We start from the raw sequence: 24378 nt of genomic DNA on the forward strand, positions 1-24378 counted from the left end.
TGAGATTTGTTATTTCAACTTCATGCTTACTATTAAATCTGTCACAATTATGAATGCTTCTTTAAAAATATAATGAGATAATAGAATGCACTTTCATGCTATCCATATAATGTGTTGGCTTTTTCTGCTACATTGCCCCTTTAAGAATTAAAGTTTGTAGTTAATTCGGTAAATTTTGAATTTGCTATTTGAGACATGTTAGTTAATTTAGTGATTCTTTTAAAGATAATTTCTTTAATTTGAAATTAGTAGAAACTTTAAAAGATAATTTGTGAAGCTATTATAAGTGAAACTTTTTAAAAATATTGTCGTTTAAATTTAAATTACTTAAAGTTTTATTTTCATCTTACAACCTATTCTATCTCATTTTCATCTCAATCTTAAGAAAATGACCAAGTATATCCAACTACTTCGTCAAAGAAAAGAAGTTATACACATTGTATGTTATGTTCATTAACTATTACAAGCATAAAATGTGTTAGAATTGCAACTTAAAATTTTCAAATTAGTTAAAATTTAATATAAGGAATGTCATACACTTTACAACAGTCAAAAGTGTTGGTGGGTATTTATAACAAAGATAATTTAAATAACTTACACAAAATAACACTCAAGTTTATGCGTATTCTATTACTAGAAATGAAAATATGGATCATTACTCAACAACTAACAAATTATTTTTCGTCAACCCTTCACCAATAATGGGGAATTCTGGGGACAGCTGCCATTCACCATCTACTAAGAATTTAATTTCATACCTACACAACAATTATTGTTTTCGAGTTTGAAGAATACTCCAGGTTATAAGGTGAGTTCAAAAGCTACACAAGTTTAGAAAAATGGTACCTTCCTGGCCTGAGCAACAATGTTGTTGAAAACTTCGTGTAAGAACCATTATATTCCGGTGAAAGGTGCTCTCCTTGGCTCCAGCCATCAAAGGATCCCATAACTTGCACGCTCTGATGGAAAATGAAAGTTCAAACGGGCAAGGCATTAGCAAATATATTAAATTTTTGAAGCCACACTATACCATAATGTTGCAAGGCTTCATAGAGCAACTATTTTGTATCCTGAACATTTAAACCGAATACCTGGTGCTGAAAATCAAATTTCCAGAGATTAATGTACTAATATTATACTCTTGTACTTGTACATGGGATGCAACTTCTCGAGAAATCAAATCTCAGGTTTGAAATAGCTTGATAATATAATATGCATTGTATGCAAAGAAATTTATGTGTTTATTGACAAAGCTGAAGCTTTTTGTGAGACTAGTAAGGAAGGGAGAGGGAAGAGATAACTTCCACTGATTCAAGTTAGTTGCATCAGGTAATAATTCTATTACATTTTTTATACATGCTACAGAAAGCTATATAAATTAATGAAAGCAATACACGATTCCCATAATTTCAAACCAAATTCTTATTTAACATATTTGGAGGTTTAATCTTGAATTTGTTTACCTCAGCCATGCCAATCCAAAACACGGAAACCTTCTTTGATTGTGCCGCATCGACATCCTTTATTTGTTCCTTCAGTTGGTCATGTACGGCTATGTAGGCAAAACAAGGCATTTGCATCGATAAGGACACAAAAGAAGCCAAGTTGGCAACACAATGCTGTGAGGTTTCATTAATATATTCTACACAAACATCAGCAACTAGTTATCCGGAACTATAAAATACACTTCTGGATCATTATACCTTCTAATCTAGCAACAAGGTGAGAATGAATGTACTTTCCATTGATCTTCCTCGAACCTTCTGGAATACCGGATTGAGCTATTTCTTCTGCTAGTCTAGCTAAAGCCTAACCCCAAAGTAAACCATTCATTATGTCTCAATATGATTCTTATCAGCTTTTAACGTTTAAACAATTACAGAGCAGCAAAAGAATTAAGAGAGGAAGCCAAGTATCAAGCATACTACAATTACCAATGCATGCCTGAAGAGCACAATAACTGATTGAGTGGAGAATTAAACAGTAATTAGTCCGTTGGATGACATTCTTTTACTCGTGATCATCTTATACATATATAATCTAGCTTTAATTATTAAAAGCTTTATCAAATAAATGTAATTGTTGAAATAGTTTTATAATTTACAATCAGCATTTTTTATCTATATATTTTCAGACACAAAACTTTGATATTATACATTAAGTTATCACTTCAACATTATACAAGCTTTAACAAAATTTTAAATTAATATTATCCTATGATAACTTGATTTATGTTTTCAATATCGATGACTTGGAGTTCTTTTGAAGATAAAAAGAGTATAACATTACAGCAAGCACACGAAGGAAGAGTATTCCTGAGGTGCAACTTCTGTATGAAATGAGAATAGAAGAGATAAACTTCCACGGAAAGTCCTGTAAAATTTCGTGAGTCGGTTCTTAAATCAATAGTAATTAAGATACAACAGAGTATTGAAAGGTATAAGTATACTCATTCAGTTGAAAAGTATGAAAACTCTAGATCACCAAATATCAAACCAAGAAAAGTTGGCAATATATAACAGCATAAAAAGTGAGAAGGTAGATATAAATTAAACCTGAATTTCAAGCTCCATGACACCAAGTTCACTTTTGAATTTAACCAATGCATCCTCCTTTACGTTCAACTGCAGAGAAAAAAAGTCGGTACAGGATGTTAGCGCAAGGAACTTTGCCATTCATACGTCTTCATTCTAACTTCTGATCATGGCGTCTATAACCTATGAATTCAATAAATAACCAATACTTGCTTTATTACCATCCCATGTGCATATTATGACATCAGTGAATCGTCTTTCCAATGAATCATCTATAGGTTGGCACAAATAAGATTTCCCAACTTTTTATACAAGAATGTGATTCAACTTTGACCATTTAGGCAATTAGCGTAAATTGCAAAAACAGGAAAAGTCACTATCATTAAGAAAATTGCACTTTAGTGTCAATGTAAGGGCAATGCAAAAGATATCAAACATAATGCAGAACCTGTCTTTTTAGGAATCGATTTTGCTGGTTGGCTTCACTAAGCTTCTTAGTGAGTTTTTCTCTCTGTGCGTCAGCAAGCAGTGCCATTATCTGATTAACAAGATTTGGAACAGAAGGTCTAAGTATGATATATTAATTTCAAGTTGCAAACACGGTCACAAAAAGAATGTATTTTGAACAAGTGTAATCGCCCTGGCCAAAAACATACTAGCCATTTCTTAGAATGTGAGATAATTTAAGCCCAATAAAGTAAACACAAACTGAACATGTAACTTCACCATATTAAGTTATCTCCCAAAATAATCACACAAAGGAAGTGAAAAAATACAATTAGTCTCGGCTATTGCAATCTCTTCAAAATAACTGCACAAAATAAAGGTGTTTGTTCAGTTATTGGAACTTAGAGAACCATTTCTTCGGGTTTGATTTCTCTTATTTTAGAAAATAATACCGCAACTAAAAACAAATGTGAGACCTATTTAAATAATATTTCACCGAAAAAACTCAACTTCAAAACTTGAAATAGTTTCTCTTTATTAGCTTTCCTTGATCCTTACATTTGATTTGTCCCAAGTCTATTTGTTGTTCTGCATCCCCGTGAAAGAAGTATATTAACGGAGAATCAATTTTTTTAGAGGATAAAGTAATATAAGGTGGTGTTTCAGAAATAAAGACTGCTTACCTCTCAGCATCAAAAAAAACACAAAGCCAAGTAAAGGAAAAATGCACAAAGAAAATAACACCACAGCGAGTGAAGGATTCCAAGTCTGCTTATTTTTCACTTTTTCTTACGCAATAGACTATAACCTAAAGAACTTCCCAGTTTATTTTCACAGAGAAGCAAACTGAGACAAAAGTAGATAAAGAGAAGTGGTTTCAACAGAGTGAAGGATTTTTTATAGCTCACAAGATACATTAATACTTCAAGGCCATGCTAAAAATAATCTCAAAACAATGGCTTCATCTGCTCTCAAAAACGAGAAAAATAACATAGTCAGACAATTAAGAAGCATTTCCTAAATTTCAGCTGTTTTCAAAGTTAAGAACATGTCTGTAATCAAATGGTAGTTGTGCGATTTCAAAAAGACAGTTGTAAGTTGGATAAAGAATACCTGTTCACGGGTAGGTGGTTGTGCCAAAGTCTCCACTTCTGAGTCTATAGGTGGATTCTCACCTTCAAGCGAATTATCTCCATTAGATGCAGATTCCTGTAAACTAGTCGGCATGGAGTTTGGTCTACAGATTAAATGCCTTTTAGGATTCACAGAAGTAAAAGCTTGACAGGAAGAGGCCAGTCTGTGAAAGTCCTGTGTAGAACTTAAGGCAGCCACAGTACATGGAGGTTTCTTAGAGCTTTCCCATGCTATTGTTCTTGAAATATTTGAAAAGAATACTCCCCGTGTTTCAAGATGAGGCCTACTCAAATTACGAAAGAAAAATATGGTGATTAGTATCTCAACTTGAAACATGATAATAATGTATAACAACGTATACAATTCACCAAAAGCAAAGACTACTACTTTATAACCCCCCTCCCCAAAAAAAAAACTTCCCTTTTTTAGGGTTAGGGGGAGGACCAAAGGAGAGGGAGGATGCAGAGGTGGCATTAAGAACAATGATAACGCTTCACACATCCTCAAGGTTAATTCATTATTATATATTGTGTAGGTTTACCTTGCAATACTTATTTCCATTATGAAGTGATTGTTACTTCCCCTGCCAAAAAGAGAAAAGAAAAAAGCAGAGCATCAGGACCTGTTCAAGCAGATATAATGAATGAACGGGAGTAACTTTACAAAACCAAAATGTCAGGATAAATTACCTAAAGGGAACACATGAAAAGAATTCTGAGAAAAGTGTTTCAAATTTTGTTTTACTGTCAAGTTTCAACACTTATAAACCAAAAGTTAGAAAAGATTCATGTCAAATCATGTGAATTAAAGTATTTTTTTTAATTTCTAAAAGAATATTTTCGTTGAATATCACCAAGGTGATCCAGCCCAATTAAAATGTACATGAACTAATTACCTTAGGAAATTGAATTCAATGACAAATAATTTAAAATATCAATAGAGAGAACTAGGTTGTGGTGACAAGATTCATCCTCGGTGTCAAGTAGCTTAGTTTCACATCTATCAGGTATCAACAATGTCCCAGTCCATCAACACAACAAATTTCTTTTTCCTTCATAGTATAGCTCATTGTTCATAAAACGTTCAAACTTAAATTGTCATGACTTACTCTATAAACAAATCAGTCATGTTGATAAGATTTCCATAGTGGCCCAAAACATTCTTTAAACCCAGAGATTCCTCAAGATCAATAATGAAACCTAACTTCAAATGAAGGTGATTTACTGGTTCTTTACTTCTTTATTTAACTCATTATGAGCTGCTAATTACCAAGGATACAACCCTCTGCTATCATCCACAATTAACAGTGAACTCTAAACGGGAGTTTCCAGCACAAAAGGTTATCTCCAACACGAATGCAGATTCACAAACTTCCCCCATGGAAGGAGCCACTAGTCCCCTAACATACAGATAATCTCATCAACAGTAATTAAAACTATTTGGCACAACAATACCCAAAGCAATTTACAGTATTAGAAAGCACACAAGTATGTGAGGCCCAAACATCGACCACAGGATGATTTTACTGTTTCCAATCCAAAGTCCTATTCCACAAGATTTTACCATGAAACTCTACTGAAAACTGAAGTTCCTTTGTTCTTGAATGAATTGAGTATTTAGAAGAGCGACACAAGCAAGAGGGAAATTCTCGTCTGTCATGAATCTTGCGATACAGCTGCGAACAAAACCGAATCCACTAACATGATTGAGGATTAATGATGCTCTGGGTAACAACTAGTGGATGTCCCTGATAATACTAAACTACACTCTATTGTTCAGAAAAAAAAAAAAAAAGTTATTAATGAACAAAACCTCAATGTAATGTAAGCACTTACACACAGAGAGTGTGAAGAATAGGAGTAGATGGTTGAATCCCTTGTGCTGTGCAGTGAAGTTGGTTCAGATCACACCGCTATGGTTCATGTTTACTCTTTTATCAAGGCCAATAGTGTGAGTGATTTTTGTGGCCAGGGGTTGGAAGTGACACCGTTTTGATAGAAGATGAAATTTAGAAAATGAACAAGCACAATAATCAGCACGTTGAGTTTTGCATCAATGAACGGTGGAGGATTCACCGTGTGGTTTGGCCTCTTCTTTCTTAAAAATCATCAGTTTTAGTTTGATTTTATCATCTCCTATGTGTAAAGCTGATTATTTTTCACCTTGAAGATGATTGTTTATGAACCTTGTACAAGAAATATTATAAATATTAATGCTTCATATTTTAATATATTCATAATTTGCTATACATAAGCGCATATTATTGACTATTAATTTTATAATTAAATGATTAAGATTATCTTATAAAACATAAGGTTCCCTTTTAAGAATTGCATTTTTTTTTTATAAGTTGAAAAGCAATAGCATGAGTTCATAATGAAAAATGAATGTATTTCCATCAATTCTTGGTGGATAATGGTTTAATGATATCTTTTGAATCTCAACTCTCTCTACAATATAATTTTATGATTTTCTTGGGACTCAATTATGTATAGATAATATTTTATTATTTTCTTGAAACTCTAACATATTACTACATGAAAATCTATATGTGAATGGTATGTTTTAACTCACAAAAAAGAAGTATATAAAGTAAAGGTGATTTTTCTACTTTAGCACATTGGCAAGTGATCCAGATATACTTTGTAACTATCAGTGATTTACCTAGGTATCATATAAACCATATAGCACCAATAAATGTCCAAACAATCAATATAGAAAAAATTGATATATGACTAGCGACTAACATATAAGCGCAAAATCTATATGTTAAGTTTCTTGCACATTATTACACGGTACTGGAAGATGATTCTAAACTACACCTAGAGAAACAACCTCTCCCATTCTTCTTCACTAATTACTACTAATTGCAACACCATAGATGGCAAACCAATATTGAACAATTTTGAAGTTGTGCAAAAGAGTAAAAGGGTAGCATAATATGAAACATAAGGTGTTGCTGGTTTATGAAGCTGCAAGTCTAAACTTTACAATATGCCAAGTCTTGGACTGTGGTCATCATGTCTTGGACTGTGACCTAGAGATGCCTTGAACCAGGAATGTCAATCCAATGCAACTGGAGTTCCACCTCCCCACACTCTACATTTCTTAGTCTAAGAACCAGGTTTTGCACAACTTTGCCATCCTTCCACACAATGTGACTCTCTTCAGCCAAACAGTTTTGTCTGCTAGGTAACACTTTTGTAACTATGGTATTGTTGGGGAGACCTGTCAAGCCCATCTTCACTGCTTCAGTGAATGGACCAATGGAAAAATCAGCATCTCCCATTTTGTCATCTAAGCTGAATGTGTCCTTGTCATACACATGCTGCATCAAAACATAAGAACATTATTGCTAGAATTTGCTGATAAATTGAATTGATCTATATTTTAATGATCTTCCATATGCACAATAAGCAACAGACAAGGCTGAACATTGTTTCAGAAAAACACGCATAAGTTATTGTTTATAGACTCTAAAGTTTACATCTTTTGATGCTATGATAATATTCATATGGCCTTACTGTGTATTTAACATGTTTGTCTCAGATGGTCTATATAGCTTTCATTTTGTTCATTTTGTACCAAAGTTTTGTTCTCTGGTATTGCATTGAAATTTGAAACACAGACATTATAAAAAGAGTTACTTACAAGATGGATTGGAGCATGAGGATCTGAAATAGACAGGGTCAAGTCATCGTTCCATTCAGGATTTAAATTCTTCTTGACCACCCGAGTCTTCAGCTTCTGCAAGAGACATAAAATGCAGCAATGAGATGGATGTGTAAAAAAGCACAAGGTTTCATTCTGCTATCTACTATTTAATGCCATGTAACATAACCCAAAATTTGGAAAAAACACATAATTAATTATACTGAACATTCTAACTACTGTGTAGATAGAAATTTAAGATATAACTTAATCACCCCTTACACATGAAGTTTTCTGCATATCCATATTTAAGTTATTGAGTTGCAGTGCCAGAGTGCAGAATCTAGTTCTAGTGAAAAAAAATAAAAAAGGTCAGAAAAGACTACTTTGGGATGCAAACAGGAATTTTATCCTCACTTTTTTATTAGAAAGAAATCCCAAAAACAAAACAAGAGAAGAGGGCCAACACTTGATTTAGCTGATCAAAGACAGCTTAGACAGAATTTATTATAATTTATGCGCCGGCCATATCCATTTTTAACTCAAAGTAACTTGCTTGTTGAAAAATATTTTAATACTTCCAAGGTTTCATATCTTTGTACAATTCTAATTTATTTTAATCTGTTATTACTGGACTTGTTGGTTTGCCTCATCTTCCCCACTTACTGTACATGCAAGTTGCAAATCTTCAGATTTTGTCTCTATATTGAAGGATGTAAGAGAGGGAGACTATGAGCTTCCAACTTGAATTAGTCACTTTCTCTAAAAAATGTTGACTTACAGAGATACTATATATTATTTTAATTGTTTCAAATTCATCTTCTTCTCCAACAAAGTTCTAGAGCCATCTATGGTGGATAATGAGATGACACAAAAAATGAAACAGATACTCCACTTTTAGTCAAGAAAGATGAGCATGCATCAGAGTTAGAACTGCTAACAAAAGAGGGGGAAGGGAATCAGAGAATTAAGATGAAAGAAGAAGACACAAAAAAGGGGATTAAGAATAGAGAAGAGAAATCAAGAGAAAAATTAACAGAGAACAAGTCAAGACTTTCAGGAACATGTCGCAGAAGCAAAAGATGGAAGAAAGTGAGAAAATTGATGATGACAAAAGTGGAAAAAAACGTACCTGCTTGCCCAGTTTGATGACAACATAAGGATCACTGCTCACCACATCCCTGATTGCAAGATTGACACCTCTTTCAACATGAATTCTGAGCAGACCCAGCAAGTTCTCCATAGCTAAATGTGTAAGGAAATGAAGAAAAAATTGAATTTTTCAAGACAGAGCAAATGGTAATAGGGACCCCTAAACCATGAGCAAAGTGGTTGAAGCTATTTATAATATAAGAACTGTTAATTTCTCTCACTATTTTTTATTATTATTCTTTTATGACTAGTTCTCCTCTCTTTTACTGAACAAGAGCTTTTATGAACTTTGTGGTGTTCAGATTCATTGTCAGTAAAAGTCACAATAGTTTCACTTTCAAGAACTAATTTGATAATAATTAAATAATTTCTTCGATACTCCTTAGATCAGTATTATTTGGTGCAACCTCGTCCAAATTAACATTAAGGAAGAGCAAGTCTTCTAGTAAATTATAAAAAATATACACTGTCATTTAATTATAATTGATGTTGTCGTAATTTTTCGTAAAAGTCACAATAATTTCACTTTCAAAGTTTTAATTTAATAATAATTAAATAATTTATTTGATATTCTTTTAGAGCGATATTTCTTGGTGCCACGTCATCAAAGCAGAGTAAGTCTTTCCTGAATTATAAAAAGCTAACCTTGTTGTTTAATTATAATTTATAAAGAAAGTTGAATAATACCAGTGTACAAGTTGAATAATATATAAGGAAGGATAAATCTTTATAAATTTATTGTTAAATTTTAAAAATAATTTATAGTATTAATCTTTTGAATGGAAAGTGATTTGATATATTTATGATATGTTGATGTCATTTTTTTTAATATATAATTTAAGTATGAATAATTTTAAATGTGATTAATTTTGTACATTGTGAAATAAAGTAATGTTATTATACTATGAGGTCATGCATTTATATCTTTTTAGTTAGATTAAATAGGTGAACATTTTGGTTTGAGTTTTATTTGATTAATTAATTTTTAAGTCTTTATAATTAAGTTTAATAAAAAAATTATATTTTTTAATTCAGTTATGAATTTAAAAAATATCTATTAAGTGTTTATAAAATTTATATTTTATAATTGAATTTTTATTATTACTTGAAATAATTATTTATTTTGTAGTTTCAAGTATAAAATTATAAATTTAGACAATAAAAACTAAAATTAGATAATAAATATAATAAATTCTTTTACGAAGAGTTAAAGTAAAAATATCCAAATTAACAAAATAATTAATTACATCATTTAAAATGTAAAACAACGCTCCAGATAAAATGTAAATTTTTTTAAAAATCAGACAATTAAAAATGTAAAATATTGAACATTAAATAAAATAAGAGTTTTAAAATTTCTCATTTAAAAATTCTATAGAATTGAATTAAAACTTAATTAATTTTTGTAAGTAATTGGAAATCGAATCCAAATATTACTACTAGGACAAAACTAAAAGAAATGGAATGGAAAGTGTGAACTGTTTCTCAATACTTGCATTCACGTTTTTGCAATTTCTTTTCCTTATTAGGTGAACAATTATCCACGTTTATTTTATTGGTACCCATTCAAACTGTGTCAACAGTTACTAAGTTGACCCATTTTAAAAATTCTGGTGGCTAAAACAATTATAAACAAACACGTTAGAAGTGGAAACAGAAACAAGGTTAAAAGATGAAAGATGTTACTTTGTGTTATTTTTTAATTTCATTTTTTTGTCTTTTTTGTTTGGCAAATTTATTAATTGACATCAACGGCTGAATCCACATAATCTCAAATTGATGTGAATGAATATACAGCTAAAAGGTCGACGAAATAAAAACTGAAACTATGAAATATATTTTTGTTGTTTTGTAATGGAATTTGATGTCATAAATTATGTACATGCCTTTTCAAATTGCCTAGCCATCGAGTAGGACCAACTATTCTTAATTGATGATAGATATAACTAGCTGCCACTCATCTTTCTTGTCCTTTATTAAAGTTTCACCGTTCTGATTTTTCTTCTTCAAATAATACTATATTGAATAAAAAAAAAATAGATAACATATTATTCTTGTTTGATATTTATGATCAGAATTTAGTACAATTTTATTCATAGTAACATGATTGGACCTATGAATTGTTTTAAAACTATAAGTTATATATTTAAAAAACAAACAGACATTTTGTTGTTAAATAATAAAATCTATAAATAAATAAAAACATCTATTAAAATTTTATTCCAGAAAAATGATTATCTTTATGAAACACTTTTTATTTATATTATTCGACTTCTTTTTAGAAATCTACTTATTTTTTTTCTTTATTTTTGTATCATGGTTCATAATAGGAATCCTAGTAAATAATAGAGCAATTTATTCTATGGATTTTTTTTAAGTAAGTTCCTATTCTCCTTTTTAGTGAGTTAGTTTTGGACAATTTTGGATGTTCAGAGGGTTAGGAATGTTACATGTAATTTTACTATAAGATAAAAATGAATTTCTATTATATTTTGATCCTGTGGCTCTCATATGACAGAAGTGGTTTTGGAGAGCTCAAACTTATATGCGAAAGTTTTCAGAGGTAACAAAATCTAGATTAAGTTTTAATATCATAGGTTAAATAGGTTAAATGATTTGAATACAAAAGTGATTTGCTCACTATATTTTATTTTATGCAAGCTTTATGTTTTGTTTGATCCGTATACATTTAGTAATTTATGTTAGATTGAATATTGAAAAGTTAAAATAAATCGATTGAGTCAAATCAAATCGGTTTATATTGATGTTATTTTAGAATGAAATATATATATATATATATATATATATATATATATATATATATATATATATATATATATATATATATATATATATATATATATATATATATATATATATATATATATATATAGTATTAAACATAAGAAAGGAAGAGAAAAACTTAATCTAGTTGATTGGTGATCTTGTTAATTATATAATTGTTAGACAAACCATATCTTGTTGGATGAAATTCAACGAATTGAATTGAAATTTTCAGAGCTTTGATTATTAAGTAACTTTTAAATAAAATTTTCAATGCGAAATTTGCCCATTAAAAACCTGAAAGTTTTTTGTGTAAGATGAGTCATATTTTTTCCTAAATATTGTTTTTGTAAAATCTTTCCATGATCACTAAGCTAGTAGAATTTTTCCTCGATAAGCTAAAATTCACAATATACATTGGTGCCTTTGGTTAAATGTGAGTAATTTTGATACAACATGTGCTTAATTTGTGGGTGAATTAAGTGTTAGCTGAGCAAGAGAATATTTATGAACTTTAAGAAAACAAGTTTGAATATTATTGACTTAATTATTAATTTGGTCATCTAATTTCATTTGAATTTTTAAAAAGATTGCTAGTTATTGATTTTTTCAATTTATATCAAACAATCATTTAATCACTTGTATATGTCTAGATGCATGAACATAAAAGACAAAGTACACCTGTATATTTAGTTATAGTTTTACATTAGTGAAAGAGAAAGAGAAAGGAAGAAAAATGCATGGCTTGCTAGTTAAATTAAGAAAAATGTAAGGAATAATTTGGAAAAGGAAGAAAAAAAATTGTAAAAGTTAAAATGCTTATAATTTGCAACAACCATTCAGTTGGATTTGACAGACAGTTTTCCCACAAAGCAAAACAAGTTATGAAAAGTACAAAAACTCATAATAATAAAAATGAAACTACATAATCAAATATGATCCAGACTTTAGTTATCACCAACTGTTTTACATCTCAACTATAAAACCTGACATAATTACTTATAAACATAACTATCAAAGAAAAATAAATGTAAAATCACTTATATTTAACTACAATAATAATGATTACAAATTTCCAAGTAATGATTAAAAAAATGAAATGTGATAAACATTATAAAATTACTATACCCATGCAAGTAATTCAACAACCAGTGAATAGTTTTATTAAATCAAAGTAAAAAAAAAAACGTGTATTATATGCAGTATTTTTATATCACTCAACAAGATGTCGTGCAGATATAGTTTTCATTTTTATGGAAGATTTCACTTTAAATTATTTTTCCCTAATTCCTACACACCATTTTCACATTTCCTTTCAAAACACTCAAGGACGGAACATAAAACACACTAGTTAATTTTCTGAAAAAGAATTGTTTCTATTTAAATATAAATTTTTTTTTTTAAATTTAAGCAACTTGAAAAATAGAAGAAATATATTTGTTAATTTTTATAAAGAAAGCTTAAATTATATTTTTGAGGTGCAAATCCAAATTTCCTTTTATTCGGTAAGATATGGCAACTCCATCTACTAGCATCACATTTTGGACCGTAATCGGAGTACACATTTTTTTTTCTTTTCGTATTTTAATGAAAAATGTTATCTTCTTAATATGGAATAAGACTGTTTTTGTTTTTAAAATAAAACACCTTTAATATATCAAGTATTTTACTTTAATTTTATTATTTTTTATTGATAAAAAAAACACTTTAAATATAAAACGAGAAAAGTTATGCTGACAAATCACTGCAAAAGAAAAAAAAATTATGAACATTTCTTTTTTTTTGAGTGGTGTATGACAGGTTGGGTAGTGAATTTTCAACTTCAAACTCTCCCTAGTCCACTTCTTTGACTTTTCTGCTATTAGTTCTTAGGTAGTCAAGGACGGAAGAATTAATGTGTTTATAGGGTTTTGACCTCAAAATTTTAATATTTAATATTATACATGTATCAATAATCAAATATAGTTAGTATTTGAATATTTTGAATAAATACTGATATTTGCATATGTTTATTTATTTATTTATGTTTATCAATCACGTAAATTATTCAAATTTATTAACCGAGAGAAATATGTAATATTATTTGCCTAATTATACAATTAAATATATTTTTTAGTTATTTACATTTTTATTTTTATTTTAAGTTTTTGAATACATAATAATATTGGAGAGGGTATTCACTCAATTTTCAACTTAATATTTATATACACTGATATTTTTAATGGGAGAAGAATTTTTCTTTAATGAATATCTTCTTAATCTATGTCATCAACTCTGTGCAGATATCAAAAGATTATTTGACCTGTTGAAACTTCTCTCAAGAATAAATACCTTTTTGTGAGAATAATAAGTAATATTTTTTTTATAAAAAAAATTATAATATAATTTTATTAAAATCTAATATATACTATTTTTGTTATGAATGGTGAGAGAATCATCCGTTTCTTTAATTAAAATTAAATTGTTATAAATTTCTAATAAATTTAAGTATTTTAATTAAGTTTTAATTAATTTTTTATTTTATTGAGTATTTAATTTTTATATTTTTAATTAAATTTTTATAGTTTAATTTTTCTATCATCTGGTCATCTTCATTTTGTGATTTAAAACTTTTAATAGTCCCCTAAAAGATATGTTAGATAACCATAATGTTTTTATCGATGATAGTGACATGACGGTTTTGAAAGTGATGAGAAAGTATATTATCCAACATATTTTTCATAAAAATAGTAGAAGTCTTTCCAGGTTGTATATTAAGTATAATATCCTTATAGAAAAATATCAAATTTTTAAATACTTAATATCAAGAAAGTTTAATAAAATTTTATTAGTGTACCGTGACCAACTCAACCAAATAATAACAATAAACAATCACCACATCTATACTGGAAACAATCCAGGTAGCCGGCTCAGGTCGACATAGGCCTAACTGGCCTAAACCCATAACCAAAGCTGCTAAAGGAACGATCAACCTAGGACAGTATACGAACAATAACGACATAAGCCAACTAAGGAAGTAACCGATCACAACGACCATTCTAAAAGACTTGGCGAAACTAAAACACCTAAGAAACAACAAGTCCACGATAGTCAGGACTAGGGGCCTGAGCGAGAGCCCAGGTCCAACTACGGTCCAAGCTAGGGTCCAACCCATGGAATGATCAAACACAATTAATAATCTATAAATACACTTGGACCCATAGATTAAAGGTACGTATTTATTACTTCATTAATCACTTTATTTGACATTTTGAGAGCTTTCGCTGATTTAGGCTTCAGAGTCCCTTCTGCACTTCTGCAGGTAACCCCTCTTGGATCTAAACCGATATATACCAAATGAGAAGAGGCCAACCGAAAAAATAACGGACTATATGGATAAAGTAAACTTGTACCTAATTAATCTTATTTGTTTTCTGTAAGAACAATTAATATTCAATTTTTTTCGTGAAGGACCAAGTCTTTGATTAATTATTGAATTGTTGCGACTTATATGTAAAAAAAAATTCCATGTATATTGTGAACTATGTAGTTAAAAATATAATGTAGTAATAGGAAGAGTTTTATATTAAACAAAGGTAATTTTATATGATTTAAGAAGGAGGTGAACAGAGATGGGAAAGGTTTGACTTCATTTATTGTGGATGCGTGTTGAAGTGTTTAAATGTTGGAGTGTCTGCGGAAGCAGCTTCCTCCTTCCTTCGACTTAACAGGCATGGAAGCATCTTCAGACAATTTTGGTGTACCAGACATTTTCCCCTTTTTCTGATGTAACGCATTAATAGGTCTAAATCCTTAACCAAAACAAATACATTTCTTGTTTCAATGATCAATTTATTTGGGGTTAAACTCACCTCTTTTACAGGATCCACTTCACCATCTCCCATCACCTTCCAACCACTAATAACACCACACCTAAAAAATACAATGTCTTCTATTCAATTTCAATGCCATTTTTAATTAACTTAAAATTTGATAAAATCTGATACAAATTGATTAGTTAATTTTTATAGCGAGTCTATTCATAAGACTTTTACTTTTACCATATGTTAGTATTAATTTTTGTCACGTATCATTGTTCTACATATAATTCTTTATGATGTTTTAGAATAATTTATTGATATTTATTAATAAATATTTAATATATATAAAATAATAGTATTTATAATGATAATAATTTATAATTTTAATATATATAATTTTAATTTAAATTCACACAATAATAATTATATATTTATTATATTTTAAAAATTATTATATATTTTTCAATATCTATATATCATATACTATATTTTACAATTTTCAAAATAAAGATATCAATTTATAAAAAATACATCGTATTCGATACACATATTTTATCATTACATTATAGCTTTTACCTAGATGATTTAATTATAATTAAAACTTACTTCATGATTATTAGAAATATATATAATTTAAATTATGATTATATATTTACATCATTCAAAGAACATAATATAAAAAGTTGTAATATTTTAAGTTATTCTAATTTCTTATTTAATATTATTAAATTAAAGTAAATATCTCTGGATATATAATATAAAAAAAATTTAAAGAGTGGGTAACTATAGCTCACCGATTCCCTCAATGGAATAATAGGTAACTTTTTGGTTGACATTGACAACTAAATAAACATGTAAAAACTATTATCTCTCACCAAAATGAAAGGGAACTCCTTCATTAGACCCGATTTAATTTATTACCTCTAACATTTCATAATTTTATGAATTAAAATTTGAATATTTTATTTGTAAAGGTAATCAAAAATAGTTTTAGTATCTTCTTAAATATAATTGATGTGTTAAAAAATTTACTGTTTAAAAAGATAGATGAAGATAGATTTAAATCCATATCTCCTAATCTTCTCATACAATATATCATTCAAAAGGAACGCAGCATTAAAGAAACTTTTGTTTCGTTGTCTAATAGAAAAGTCAAGGTGATGATTTTAGTTTAAATAGTTTACACGACTTCAAATATTGATGTTTTGTATTAATATACATTGTATATAAATACTAAGGAGTTTAACAAAATTGATACATATTATTTAACTAATTTATAAGTGACAATGATATGTAGTACGAATTATATGAACTTAGTCATAATCAAAAAGTTTGATTTTTAGGTTACAATTGAAAAGTTCAGTTTTTCTTAGGAAAATTGTTAGAAAAAAAAAAATTCTATCACTCAACTATGACTTTTTGACAAATAATAAATGTCTTCCATTTAAATAATTGGAACTGAGACTAAGATGATAAATTAAACTCAATCAAAAGGACAAATTGAAACTGCTTTGCCATTAAGATAATAACAATACTCAATACTCCTGATATTTGAATATATATATATATATATATATATATATATATATATATATATATATATATATATATATATATATATATATATATATATATATATGGGAAAACCTTTACATGAATCTAATTTATTCATGACTCTCTTTTTTTTCATTTTTTTCTAATAAAAAAATATGAAAAATGGTCTAGATTTAACCTAATTTTATGCTGTAGTAAAAGTCATAAATGAGATAACTTCTTAATCTTTAATTTAGCAGGTAACTTGAGAATTGTAACATAAGTGGAATCATATTTTTTTGATCCTATTTTACGTAGTTTTATTTTCTGGAGTGGATAGATAAGATTAGTGATGAAGTTGAAAATGAAAAATTGGTGTGATGTGAGGCCAATTAATTCAGCATCAGCAGTGGTTGGATTGGATAGATGTAATGTGTGGACTATATAAGCTTTGTAGCAATCTGAAGCCAAATTGTGTGCAGTGGGTCCTTGGTTTAAACTTCAGTGTGTCTACCTTAAATTTATTCTCACACAATGTTCTTTTCCAAATCACCAAGTTGATGCCAAGACATGCGGAAAAATAATTCTTTATTGGTTCCACACACTTAAATGCAATCACCGAGGATTCACTTAGCCACTGCTTTTCTATTCAAACGTACACATTTCTTCAATAATATTAAAATACTACTATCCACGAGCATTCCACTTTATTGTTGGGCCGTTGGCCTCTGATGGACGTAACCCAGGGGCCCAACCCAATAGTGTATATAATTTTCTTTTCATTTGGGTACGTCCTATCAATTTTCTTACTACACCTTATCACTTTCGAAATTTATTTTATTTAAGAAACACAATAAATATTTTCAATTTTTTTTCCGGAAAATAATCACTCATCGGTACCATACAGAAAAAAAATTCAATTTCCAATTACCCGTGACAGGGTGAGACAGGAATTTGATAGGGTGCAGGAAACGATACCATTTTCGTTAGGTAGTAACTAAACTAAACCTGTACTTCGGTTGAGAGACTAAGTACAAATATTATAAAGTTTAAATATTAACATTTATAAAAAAAATATTCGTATTTTTAATAAAATAAAAATAAGATATATATATATATTTATTTATTTTTTTTGCTTTTTTTTCACAAATGCTTTTTTCGCTCACCGTTCTTGTTCTTGTGAAACCTTTTCTTTCTTTTCAGTTATTGTATCCCTAGCATCAGGCCCACCGTTGCGAGGCCGTTATCTCACCCTAGCACTGAGGGCAACCGTTGAACTCAGGCACACCGTCGCGCCGAAGCATCTCCGGCTTCTCCCCGAAGGTTACTTGTTGCTGTATATTATTTTGTCCTTCGCTTTGTAGTTCTTCTATTCCCTGAATTTTGAACGAAGGTGTTTACTTGGTCTCTGTTTACTGATAAATTATATTTTAGAAACATAGTTCTTTTGGTTCCATCACTGAATGGGTGCATACTTGGTAATTCATCATTCAAGGATTATTGGAAAGTAAACGTAATATACTAGTTGTTCAATGGATGAAATATCTAATCCTCGAATACTGGAATGTTGATTACGCATTTCAAGTATTTTCTGCATGTTGAGAACGACAAGGATATTGAAATTATATTCAAAACTTTCCCTTCATTTTCCTTTGAACGAAAGCAAGAGGTTCGTGAAAACAATAACTTAATTTTATAAATGTTTGATTAGTGTTTATGTAATTGTACTACATCATAATGAATTTTGAGATAGTTAATGGATTTATAAGGGATATAGTTCATCTGATACGTTGAGATAATTGAGTAAATTCTGAAAACGATATATAGCTTTGGAATCAAATGGATTGTTTATGCATGACAAAAAGGTTCAAGATAAGTGAATCAATTAAATGGGAAAGTGTTCCAATTTAAAAAGAGCAGAATACAAATATAACTTAAAGAGAAACCACTAAAAACAAAATCCTTGACCAGAAAATCTCACAGGAAAAACTCCTAGAAGGTTAATCCTTAGTTAAAAATTATGGTTAAGTAAAGTCTTTCTCGAAAATATCATTCCAGGATTCAAGCCTTGACATGGTTAGGTAAAGTCTTCTTAGAATCTATACTTCCATTGCGATCAATTCATTTAGTCATCTATTCTTTTATCTTCATTTTTTTTATCTGCATAAAGGTAAAGTTATCTCTATTTAGTTTTCACGGATAGAAATATAGAATTCTGTTGCAACCTAGGCACTCAGATCTTTTGGTTTGGTACTTTTAGAAATCTGAACTTCAAAACACTTTGTAATTGATTGTTCGTTTTCCCTTGATATATAGCAAGCATTTGCTCACTGCTTATTACTTATATAATAAGAGTGTTCTAAGCGGGAAGTAGTTGATCTTCCACAATACTGTTTATTAGGCTTTTTAATTTTATTGTGTTATATGTGACCCACTTGTTGCTTACCAATTACTGACCCAACCGTTCATTACCCACTGTTATTTTGGTTTTGCTTTTTAATCTTTTTTCTCCTCTTCTTGCCTTCTCATGGGAAGAAGATTTCTTATTCTACATATGTAATTAAACAAAGAGTTTAAACTACTTCCACCCATTCTATTATATACTCAGCTAGCCAGCCCACAATAATATTCAGGGTCCTTTGTCAAAATAAAGATTTTTTTTTTCTGTTCCACCATTCAAGGTAAAGTCATTTGTTGCTTTATGATGATCTAGTATAACTTTGTCTAGAATTTCAACTTTGGCAAACTGATGTAAGATTCACTACCAAACAACTAGAAGAGTAAATGAAAAGCAATTTGGCAATACTAATTCAAATTGCATACGTTACAGAGAATTTCAGCGCATGATAGGGCAGGTCTATGCATGTTAAATGTAAGAACATGTATAAAACATTTACGAATGCACACCAAATCTAATGGCTTCAGCTTTAGGGTAGGTTGGTTCGTGACAGTATGGATATCTGTCTCATTCTTTGCTTCTACTTAGTTTTCTGTCTTTGTTGCCTCTTTTACTGTCACTATTTTTGATTCACATTTCTGTTCACTTATACCATTTAAAGTAATGATCTTCCAATGCTTACTAAACCGGTTATACTTGTCCAAAACTCATTACAACTAAACACCTTGTTTATATAACCCGTACCAAAGTTTTTTGCTGCCCGCGTTCAGTTAGAATTGAACTGGCAAAGAAATTATTTGAGATTCTGCATTGGATCAATATTTCAATATTGCTATTTCTTTAGTAGGAGAAACCAGACGAACTCAATTTTGTTGCTTCTAATGTCCACCCAACCCCACCCAAATTTTGCGCTTTATGTTAAAATTGTATTAAGATGTATTTTTTGATAATTCAATTATTTAATTTTGTGTTTGTTTGTTGCTTTATTGCAGAAGCAAAGGAGAAAGTCCCTTTTTGTTACTTCCTTCTCTCTCTAGTGTCTCACAAATGAAGATGTATGTTTCCCCAGTGTTGTTTGTTTTCAAATTAATACACTATTTTCAATTGAACCTTTCCCTTATCTATTGGCATATGGCTGATGTTTACTAACTTTGTCATAGCTTAGAGGCCAATGCTGGTGCACTAACAAATTTTGAGGTCCTTGATTTCTTACGAGCTAAAGGAGCTTCAAAGGATCCAACAAGGGTTATTGCCAAAGTAGAGCAGTCTGAATACAAGGTTAGGTTTGCTTTTTTCTAATTTTTTTCAGTCTGAATACAAGGTTAGGTTTGCTTTTTTCTAATTTTTTTAAGTTCTATTGGTAGATGAATCTCCTGCATATCTAACAGGTTTATGATTATTTGGTTGACACTGCTGCCTCTGATCAAACAAGAGAGAGCATCAACGAGTTTTTGACTAGTATTAAACGGCATGATCTTGCAAAAGCCGAGGTTCTGAACATATTAAACACTAGGCCAGCTGCTGAAGTTGAATTATTCCCTGTAAGTATCAAAATTTTAATTTTCCCACTTATTTTACACTAAACCATGTAGTTAGAAGCTATTAGCTCTGTAATGTGTTTATGTTATTTGCCTTCAGCTTTGAAGTATGAGGTATGAAGTGTTGAATTTTAACTTTTAAGCTGTGATGTAACTTGTCAACTCTAGCATATAAGCATCAAACAATTCTGATAAGCTTGGTGAACTTTTAAATCTCTCTGTTTTGCTACCTTAGGGAACTTTTACTTACCACAAGCTTCACTCATTTAAGGGGATGATGGAGTATATTATTGGACATTTTTAACTTATTATACACGATAATTTCTATTTAGACGACGGTATAAAATATTTTTGCATTTATAGAGTATAGTCAGTGTATACTAGCTATGATCATCTGTACGTAGGGTTTGAAATTTCAAACTTAAATATATTAAGAAGGATTAATGAAGTTTTTAGTCTAGAATTTTAGATTTTTGTTCAGTGCCTATAGTTTTTTTTTTGTTTCAAAATTACTCCTTTCAGTAAGAAAAATTTACTCCGGGAGAGGGTTTAATGTTGATGGTTAAAAATACATGAAAGACTAAAATCGGTCAATTTATTTTGTAAAGAGTGAAATAAAAAATCCAACATTTTTTAAGGACTATACTTTTTTAGCCTTGTAGCTGATTGTCATATTTTTTTCAAATTTGCTTTGGGATATTTAAATTCCTGATTAATTGTGTTTGCGCAAGTCTGCCATTTCTTTTTGTGCAAAATTTTTAAGCCAAAATATTATAGGGCTTTGTTATGTTTGATAATAATTTTCTGGCACGAGAGTATTGTTATCTCTAATTCTAAATCCGGAGTTCTCCATTCTTGGTTGGACTTGGATTTGGGACTGATAATGTGGTTTAAGATATAGTCTATTTCAATAGGTACTCCTACGAAACTGTAATTAAGCAGTTTGTTCACTCTGATTACACAGATCATAGAGAGTTGTGAAGGGCGTTTTCCAGATGAAGAGGTGACCGAAATAGTAGAGCTGGTGACAAGAACATTGCCGCCACCTCCCAGTATGAAGCAGGAAGAAATCACAAAGGGTGATGAAGAAACTGCTACACTGAAAAATGAAAACGATGAGGTTATTCAAGATCCCATGGACACAAGATAACACAACTAATTGGCCGTTATTCATATATTTAGAAAAATTACTATACGCATCTTAATTTTATGTACAATTATTACATTTTTGTTATCTCTTTTTTCTTATCGTATTATATAATCTATAAATTTATCACTTACTTTTTGCTAGGTGTATATTAAGGATTGATAATTTTTTTCTCTGTACATTAATATTTTCTAAAATTTATTTACTTTTTTCTTGAATGGCTTGTTGAGATTGTTAAAAATCATGTTAAAAAAAATAAAATGATAGTTAATTTAGAAAAAAAGGAAATTAATTAGTTTAAAAAATAAAGAAAAGTTTGTTGTGTTTTTGATTAATTGTCCGGTTATTTTAGACTAACCAGACTTACTAGTATTTTCTTCCATAGATAATATTATTGCATTGTTGTACTATTGTCAAATTTTAAACAAGAATTTGAACTTTGGATCGTTACTGTATAATGTAGGTAAATTATGTTAGTTTTGAAAACTGTAATTTACTGTCATCTGAGTGTCATCTAAGTTTACAAAAAGTATTCCTCACAAATAAGTTCATAAAAGTGTTAAATTAAAAAAGTTCTTGATGATATAATTTACGCGTTAATTTAGCTTTGATGCTAGAAAATCTCGATTTAAGATAATACTTGCAATAACTTATATATGTTAAAAGTCATTTTCACTATTCAATTTAATTGTTTACTGATAGAACTTTCAGTCTGATAGAGAGACATATATTAGTTTGAATGGAACTCATTTTAGAATATTCAAGTGACATATAAATTACATTTTCAGAAACTTTTGATGAAATACGATTTTGACAAGAGTCACTATCTATCCTTGAGAAAAATTATTAAAACTGTTCTTTGGATTGTGAGAGTAAAATCTATTTATAGTTAGTAGTAAACAGTAGAAGGAATGTTTTCTTTTTTTCTTTTCCATTAATTCCACATCTTGATTAAATTTCAACAACACACTACATTTGCGATAAACAGAATAATTGTAAAATGCATGTCATTCATTCACTTAAATAAATAAATCAGTGACTTACTAAACTACGAGCGCGTCATCATCTTCTTGAACTCTTCGAAATTCACGCTGCCGTCGCCGTCGGCATCCACGTTTCCGATCATTCTCCGGCAGTCACTGAGGGAGCACTTCTCCCCCAGCCTCCGCATCACGGAGTGCAGCTCCTTCGCCGAGATCAGCCCGTTCTTGTCCAGATCGTACAGTTCGAACGCCTCCCGGAGCTCCCTTCCGTCGCCGCCTCCACCGCAGTGGAACTCCCCAAACTCCTTCAAATCAATGTAGCCGTCGCCGTTGCGGTCGAGTTCCGCCATCATGCGTCGCACCTCCTCTGTGGTAGTTTTCGATCCCAGCGCCGCCATCAACTCCCTCAGTTCCACGCTCGAGATCTTCCCGTCGCCGTTCTTGTCGAACTTGTTGAAGATCTTGCGCACCTCATCGTCCATGGCGACACCGAGAGAGAAGAAAAAAATGAAAACCAGAAACTGAAGAGTTTGGGGTTGGGTGAGTTCCGCTCCGCTGGTTGCAGTGACTCACTCGCGCTTTATAGGAAGCGCGGTTGTGCGATTGGATCAGCAGGCAAACGCGTTAAGAAGTTGTGAAAGAAATTATGTGTTGTGTGAGGTGTGAGCCAAACGCGGTATTGTTGAGTGTGGCAGAAGTGGTGAGGTAGTTAGTTAATTGAAAGCGAAGGAAGTTTTTATTAACCACAAGAAATTGGAACACGTGGCATGTCCTCGTGGAGTGCACGAGAATCGATGTATCATGTCCTTATCATGTTTTATGAGAGTTTCCGCCCTACATAAATTGTTGCAAATAATTTACAAACGGTACTTATTTTTAATTAATTACTTATGTTGTAATTATAGGATAGGACATAATGGCGGTGATGATGCATGGTCACATGGTGACATAGTGACATAGTGATAGAAGAGAAGAGAAGCGAAGAGAAGGATATGGTCCACATCCTCACACATCACATGCCATCATATGTGATAAAAGTGACCGTACTCATGAAATGTTTATTCATTTGGCGCCAACTAATTAATGAACTTTCTTTGGCAGATGCACCTGTCTTTTGGTACTCATTTCTTCAAAGGAAGAAAGAAGTTTTAGCAAATATGAGGAACATTTTTTTTTTCTTTGTGAAAAAGAAGACCAAGTTATAAAATAAAGTGTCACTGTATTTTTTGTCACAAATAAAAATTATCTAATTGTTATGTATCAAAGCTTTGTTAAGT

At 30.3% G+C, this 24378-nt stretch overlaps 4 protein-coding genes across 6 annotated transcripts; 1 reads left to right on the forward strand and 3 right to left on the reverse strand.

Moving 5' to 3' along the window:
* Window positions 1-497: 497 nt before the first annotated feature.
* LOC114189972 (PROTEIN TARGETING TO STARCH (PTST)) lies at window positions 498-6135 on the reverse strand. Of its 2 annotated transcripts, XM_028078955.2 has the most exons (10): window positions 5951-6124; window positions 5679-5790; window positions 4657-4698; window positions 4095-4398; window positions 2983-3072; window positions 2556-2624; window positions 1704-1809; window positions 1464-1552; window positions 847-959; window positions 498-758 (listed from the first exon to the last, which is right to left on the reverse strand). In XM_028078955.2, exons 3-10 carry the CDS (start codon window positions 4674-4676, stop codon window positions 656-658), a joined length of 894 nt encoding a protein of 297 aa, XP_027934756.2. In that variant the 5' UTR covers window positions 4677-4698; window positions 5679-5790; window positions 5951-6124; the 3' UTR covers window positions 498-655. The 2 variants fall into 2 exon arrangements, with proteins under 2 accessions (XP_027934756.2, XP_027934824.1); XM_028079023.2 differs by lacking the exon at window positions 5679-5790 and having other exon boundaries at window positions 5951-6135.
* A 678-nt stretch (window positions 6136-6813) lies between these two features.
* On the reverse strand, window positions 6814-9145 carry LOC114173068 (Calcium-dependent lipid-binding (CaLB domain) family protein). The gene is made up of 3 exons (XM_028057288.2): window positions 8899-9145; window positions 7767-7862; window positions 6814-7443 (listed from the first exon to the last, which is right to left on the reverse strand). The coding sequence occupies exons 1-3, from the start codon at window positions 9007-9009 to the stop codon at window positions 7153-7155; spliced, it is 498 nt and encodes a 165-aa protein (XP_027913089.2). The 5' UTR covers window positions 9010-9145; the 3' UTR covers window positions 6814-7152.
* Window positions 9146-18173: 9028 nt separating this feature from the next.
* LOC114192424 (uncharacterized) lies at window positions 18174-22256 on the forward strand. 2 transcript variants are annotated; one of them, XM_085674964.1, is made up of 5 exons: window positions 18174-18371; window positions 20426-20488; window positions 20594-20711; window positions 20822-20974; window positions 21936-22256. In XM_085674964.1, exons 2-5 carry the CDS (start codon window positions 20481-20483, stop codon window positions 22119-22121), a joined length of 465 nt encoding a protein of 154 aa, XP_085531090.1. In that variant the 5' UTR covers window positions 18174-18371; window positions 20426-20480; the 3' UTR covers window positions 22122-22256. The 2 variants fall into 2 exon arrangements, with proteins under 2 accessions (XP_085531090.1, XP_085531089.1); XM_085674963.1 differs by having other exon boundaries at window positions 18174-18358.
* On the reverse strand, window positions 21858-23792 carry TCH2 (EF hand calcium-binding protein family). Its single transcript, XM_028082154.2, has 2 exons — window positions 23163-23792; window positions 21858-22070 (listed from the first exon to the last, which is right to left on the reverse strand). The coding sequence occupies exon 1, from the start codon at window positions 23581-23583 to the stop codon at window positions 23167-23169; it is 417 nt and encodes a 138-aa protein (XP_027937955.1). The 5' UTR covers window positions 23584-23792; the 3' UTR covers window positions 21858-22070; window positions 23163-23166.
* Between the last annotated feature and the right edge of the window lie 586 nt (window positions 23793-24378).

Source organism: Vigna unguiculata, chromosome 1, assembly GCF_037176805.1.
Source record: "Vigna unguiculata cultivar grain cowpea cultivar isolate G323 ecotype 2 chromosome 1, ASM3717680v1, whole genome shotgun sequence".
In the NCBI taxonomy this organism is placed as follows: Eukaryota; Viridiplantae; Streptophyta; class Magnoliopsida; order Fabales; family Fabaceae; genus Vigna; species Vigna unguiculata.

Excerpts from the sequence above, each read along its gene's own strand:
- LOC114189972 (XM_028079023.2), bottom strand. The coding sequence starts at position 4,676 with ATGGAAATAAGTATTGCAAG. Across the intron at positions 2,625-2,982 it reads ATCGATTCCTAAAAAGACAG|TTGAACGTAAAGGAGGATGC; the intron begins GTTCTGCATTAT and ends TTTTCTCTGCAG. Across the intron at positions 960-1,463 it reads TTTGGATTGGCATGGCTGAG|AGCGTGCAAGTTATGGGATC; the intron begins GTAAACAAATTC and ends ATTTTCCATCAG.
- LOC114173068 (XM_028057288.2), bottom strand. The coding sequence starts at position 9,009 with ATGGAGAACTTGCTGGGTCTGCTCAGAATTCATGTTGAAAGAGGTGTC. Across the intron at positions 7,863-8,898 it reads TCATCAAACTGGGCAAGCAG|AAGCTGAAGACTCGGGTGGT; the intron begins GTACGTTTTTTT and ends TGTCTCTTGCAG. Across the intron at positions 7,444-7,766 it reads CTCATGCTCCAATCCATCTT|CATGTGTATGACAAGGACAC; the intron begins GTAAGTAACTCT and ends GTTTTGATGCAG.
- LOC114192424 (XM_085674964.1), top strand. Across the intron at positions 20,712-20,821 it reads TAGAGCAGTCTGAATACAAG|GTTTATGATTATTTGGTTGA; the intron begins GTTAGGTTTGCT and ends CATATCTAACAG. Across the intron at positions 20,975-21,935 it reads CTGAAGTTGAATTATTCCCT|ATCATAGAGAGTTGTGAAGG; the intron begins GTAAGTATCAAA and ends CTGATTACACAG.
- TCH2 (XM_028082154.2), bottom strand. The coding sequence starts at position 23,583 with ATGGACGATGAGGTGCGCAAGATCTTCAACAAGTTCGACAAGAACGGC.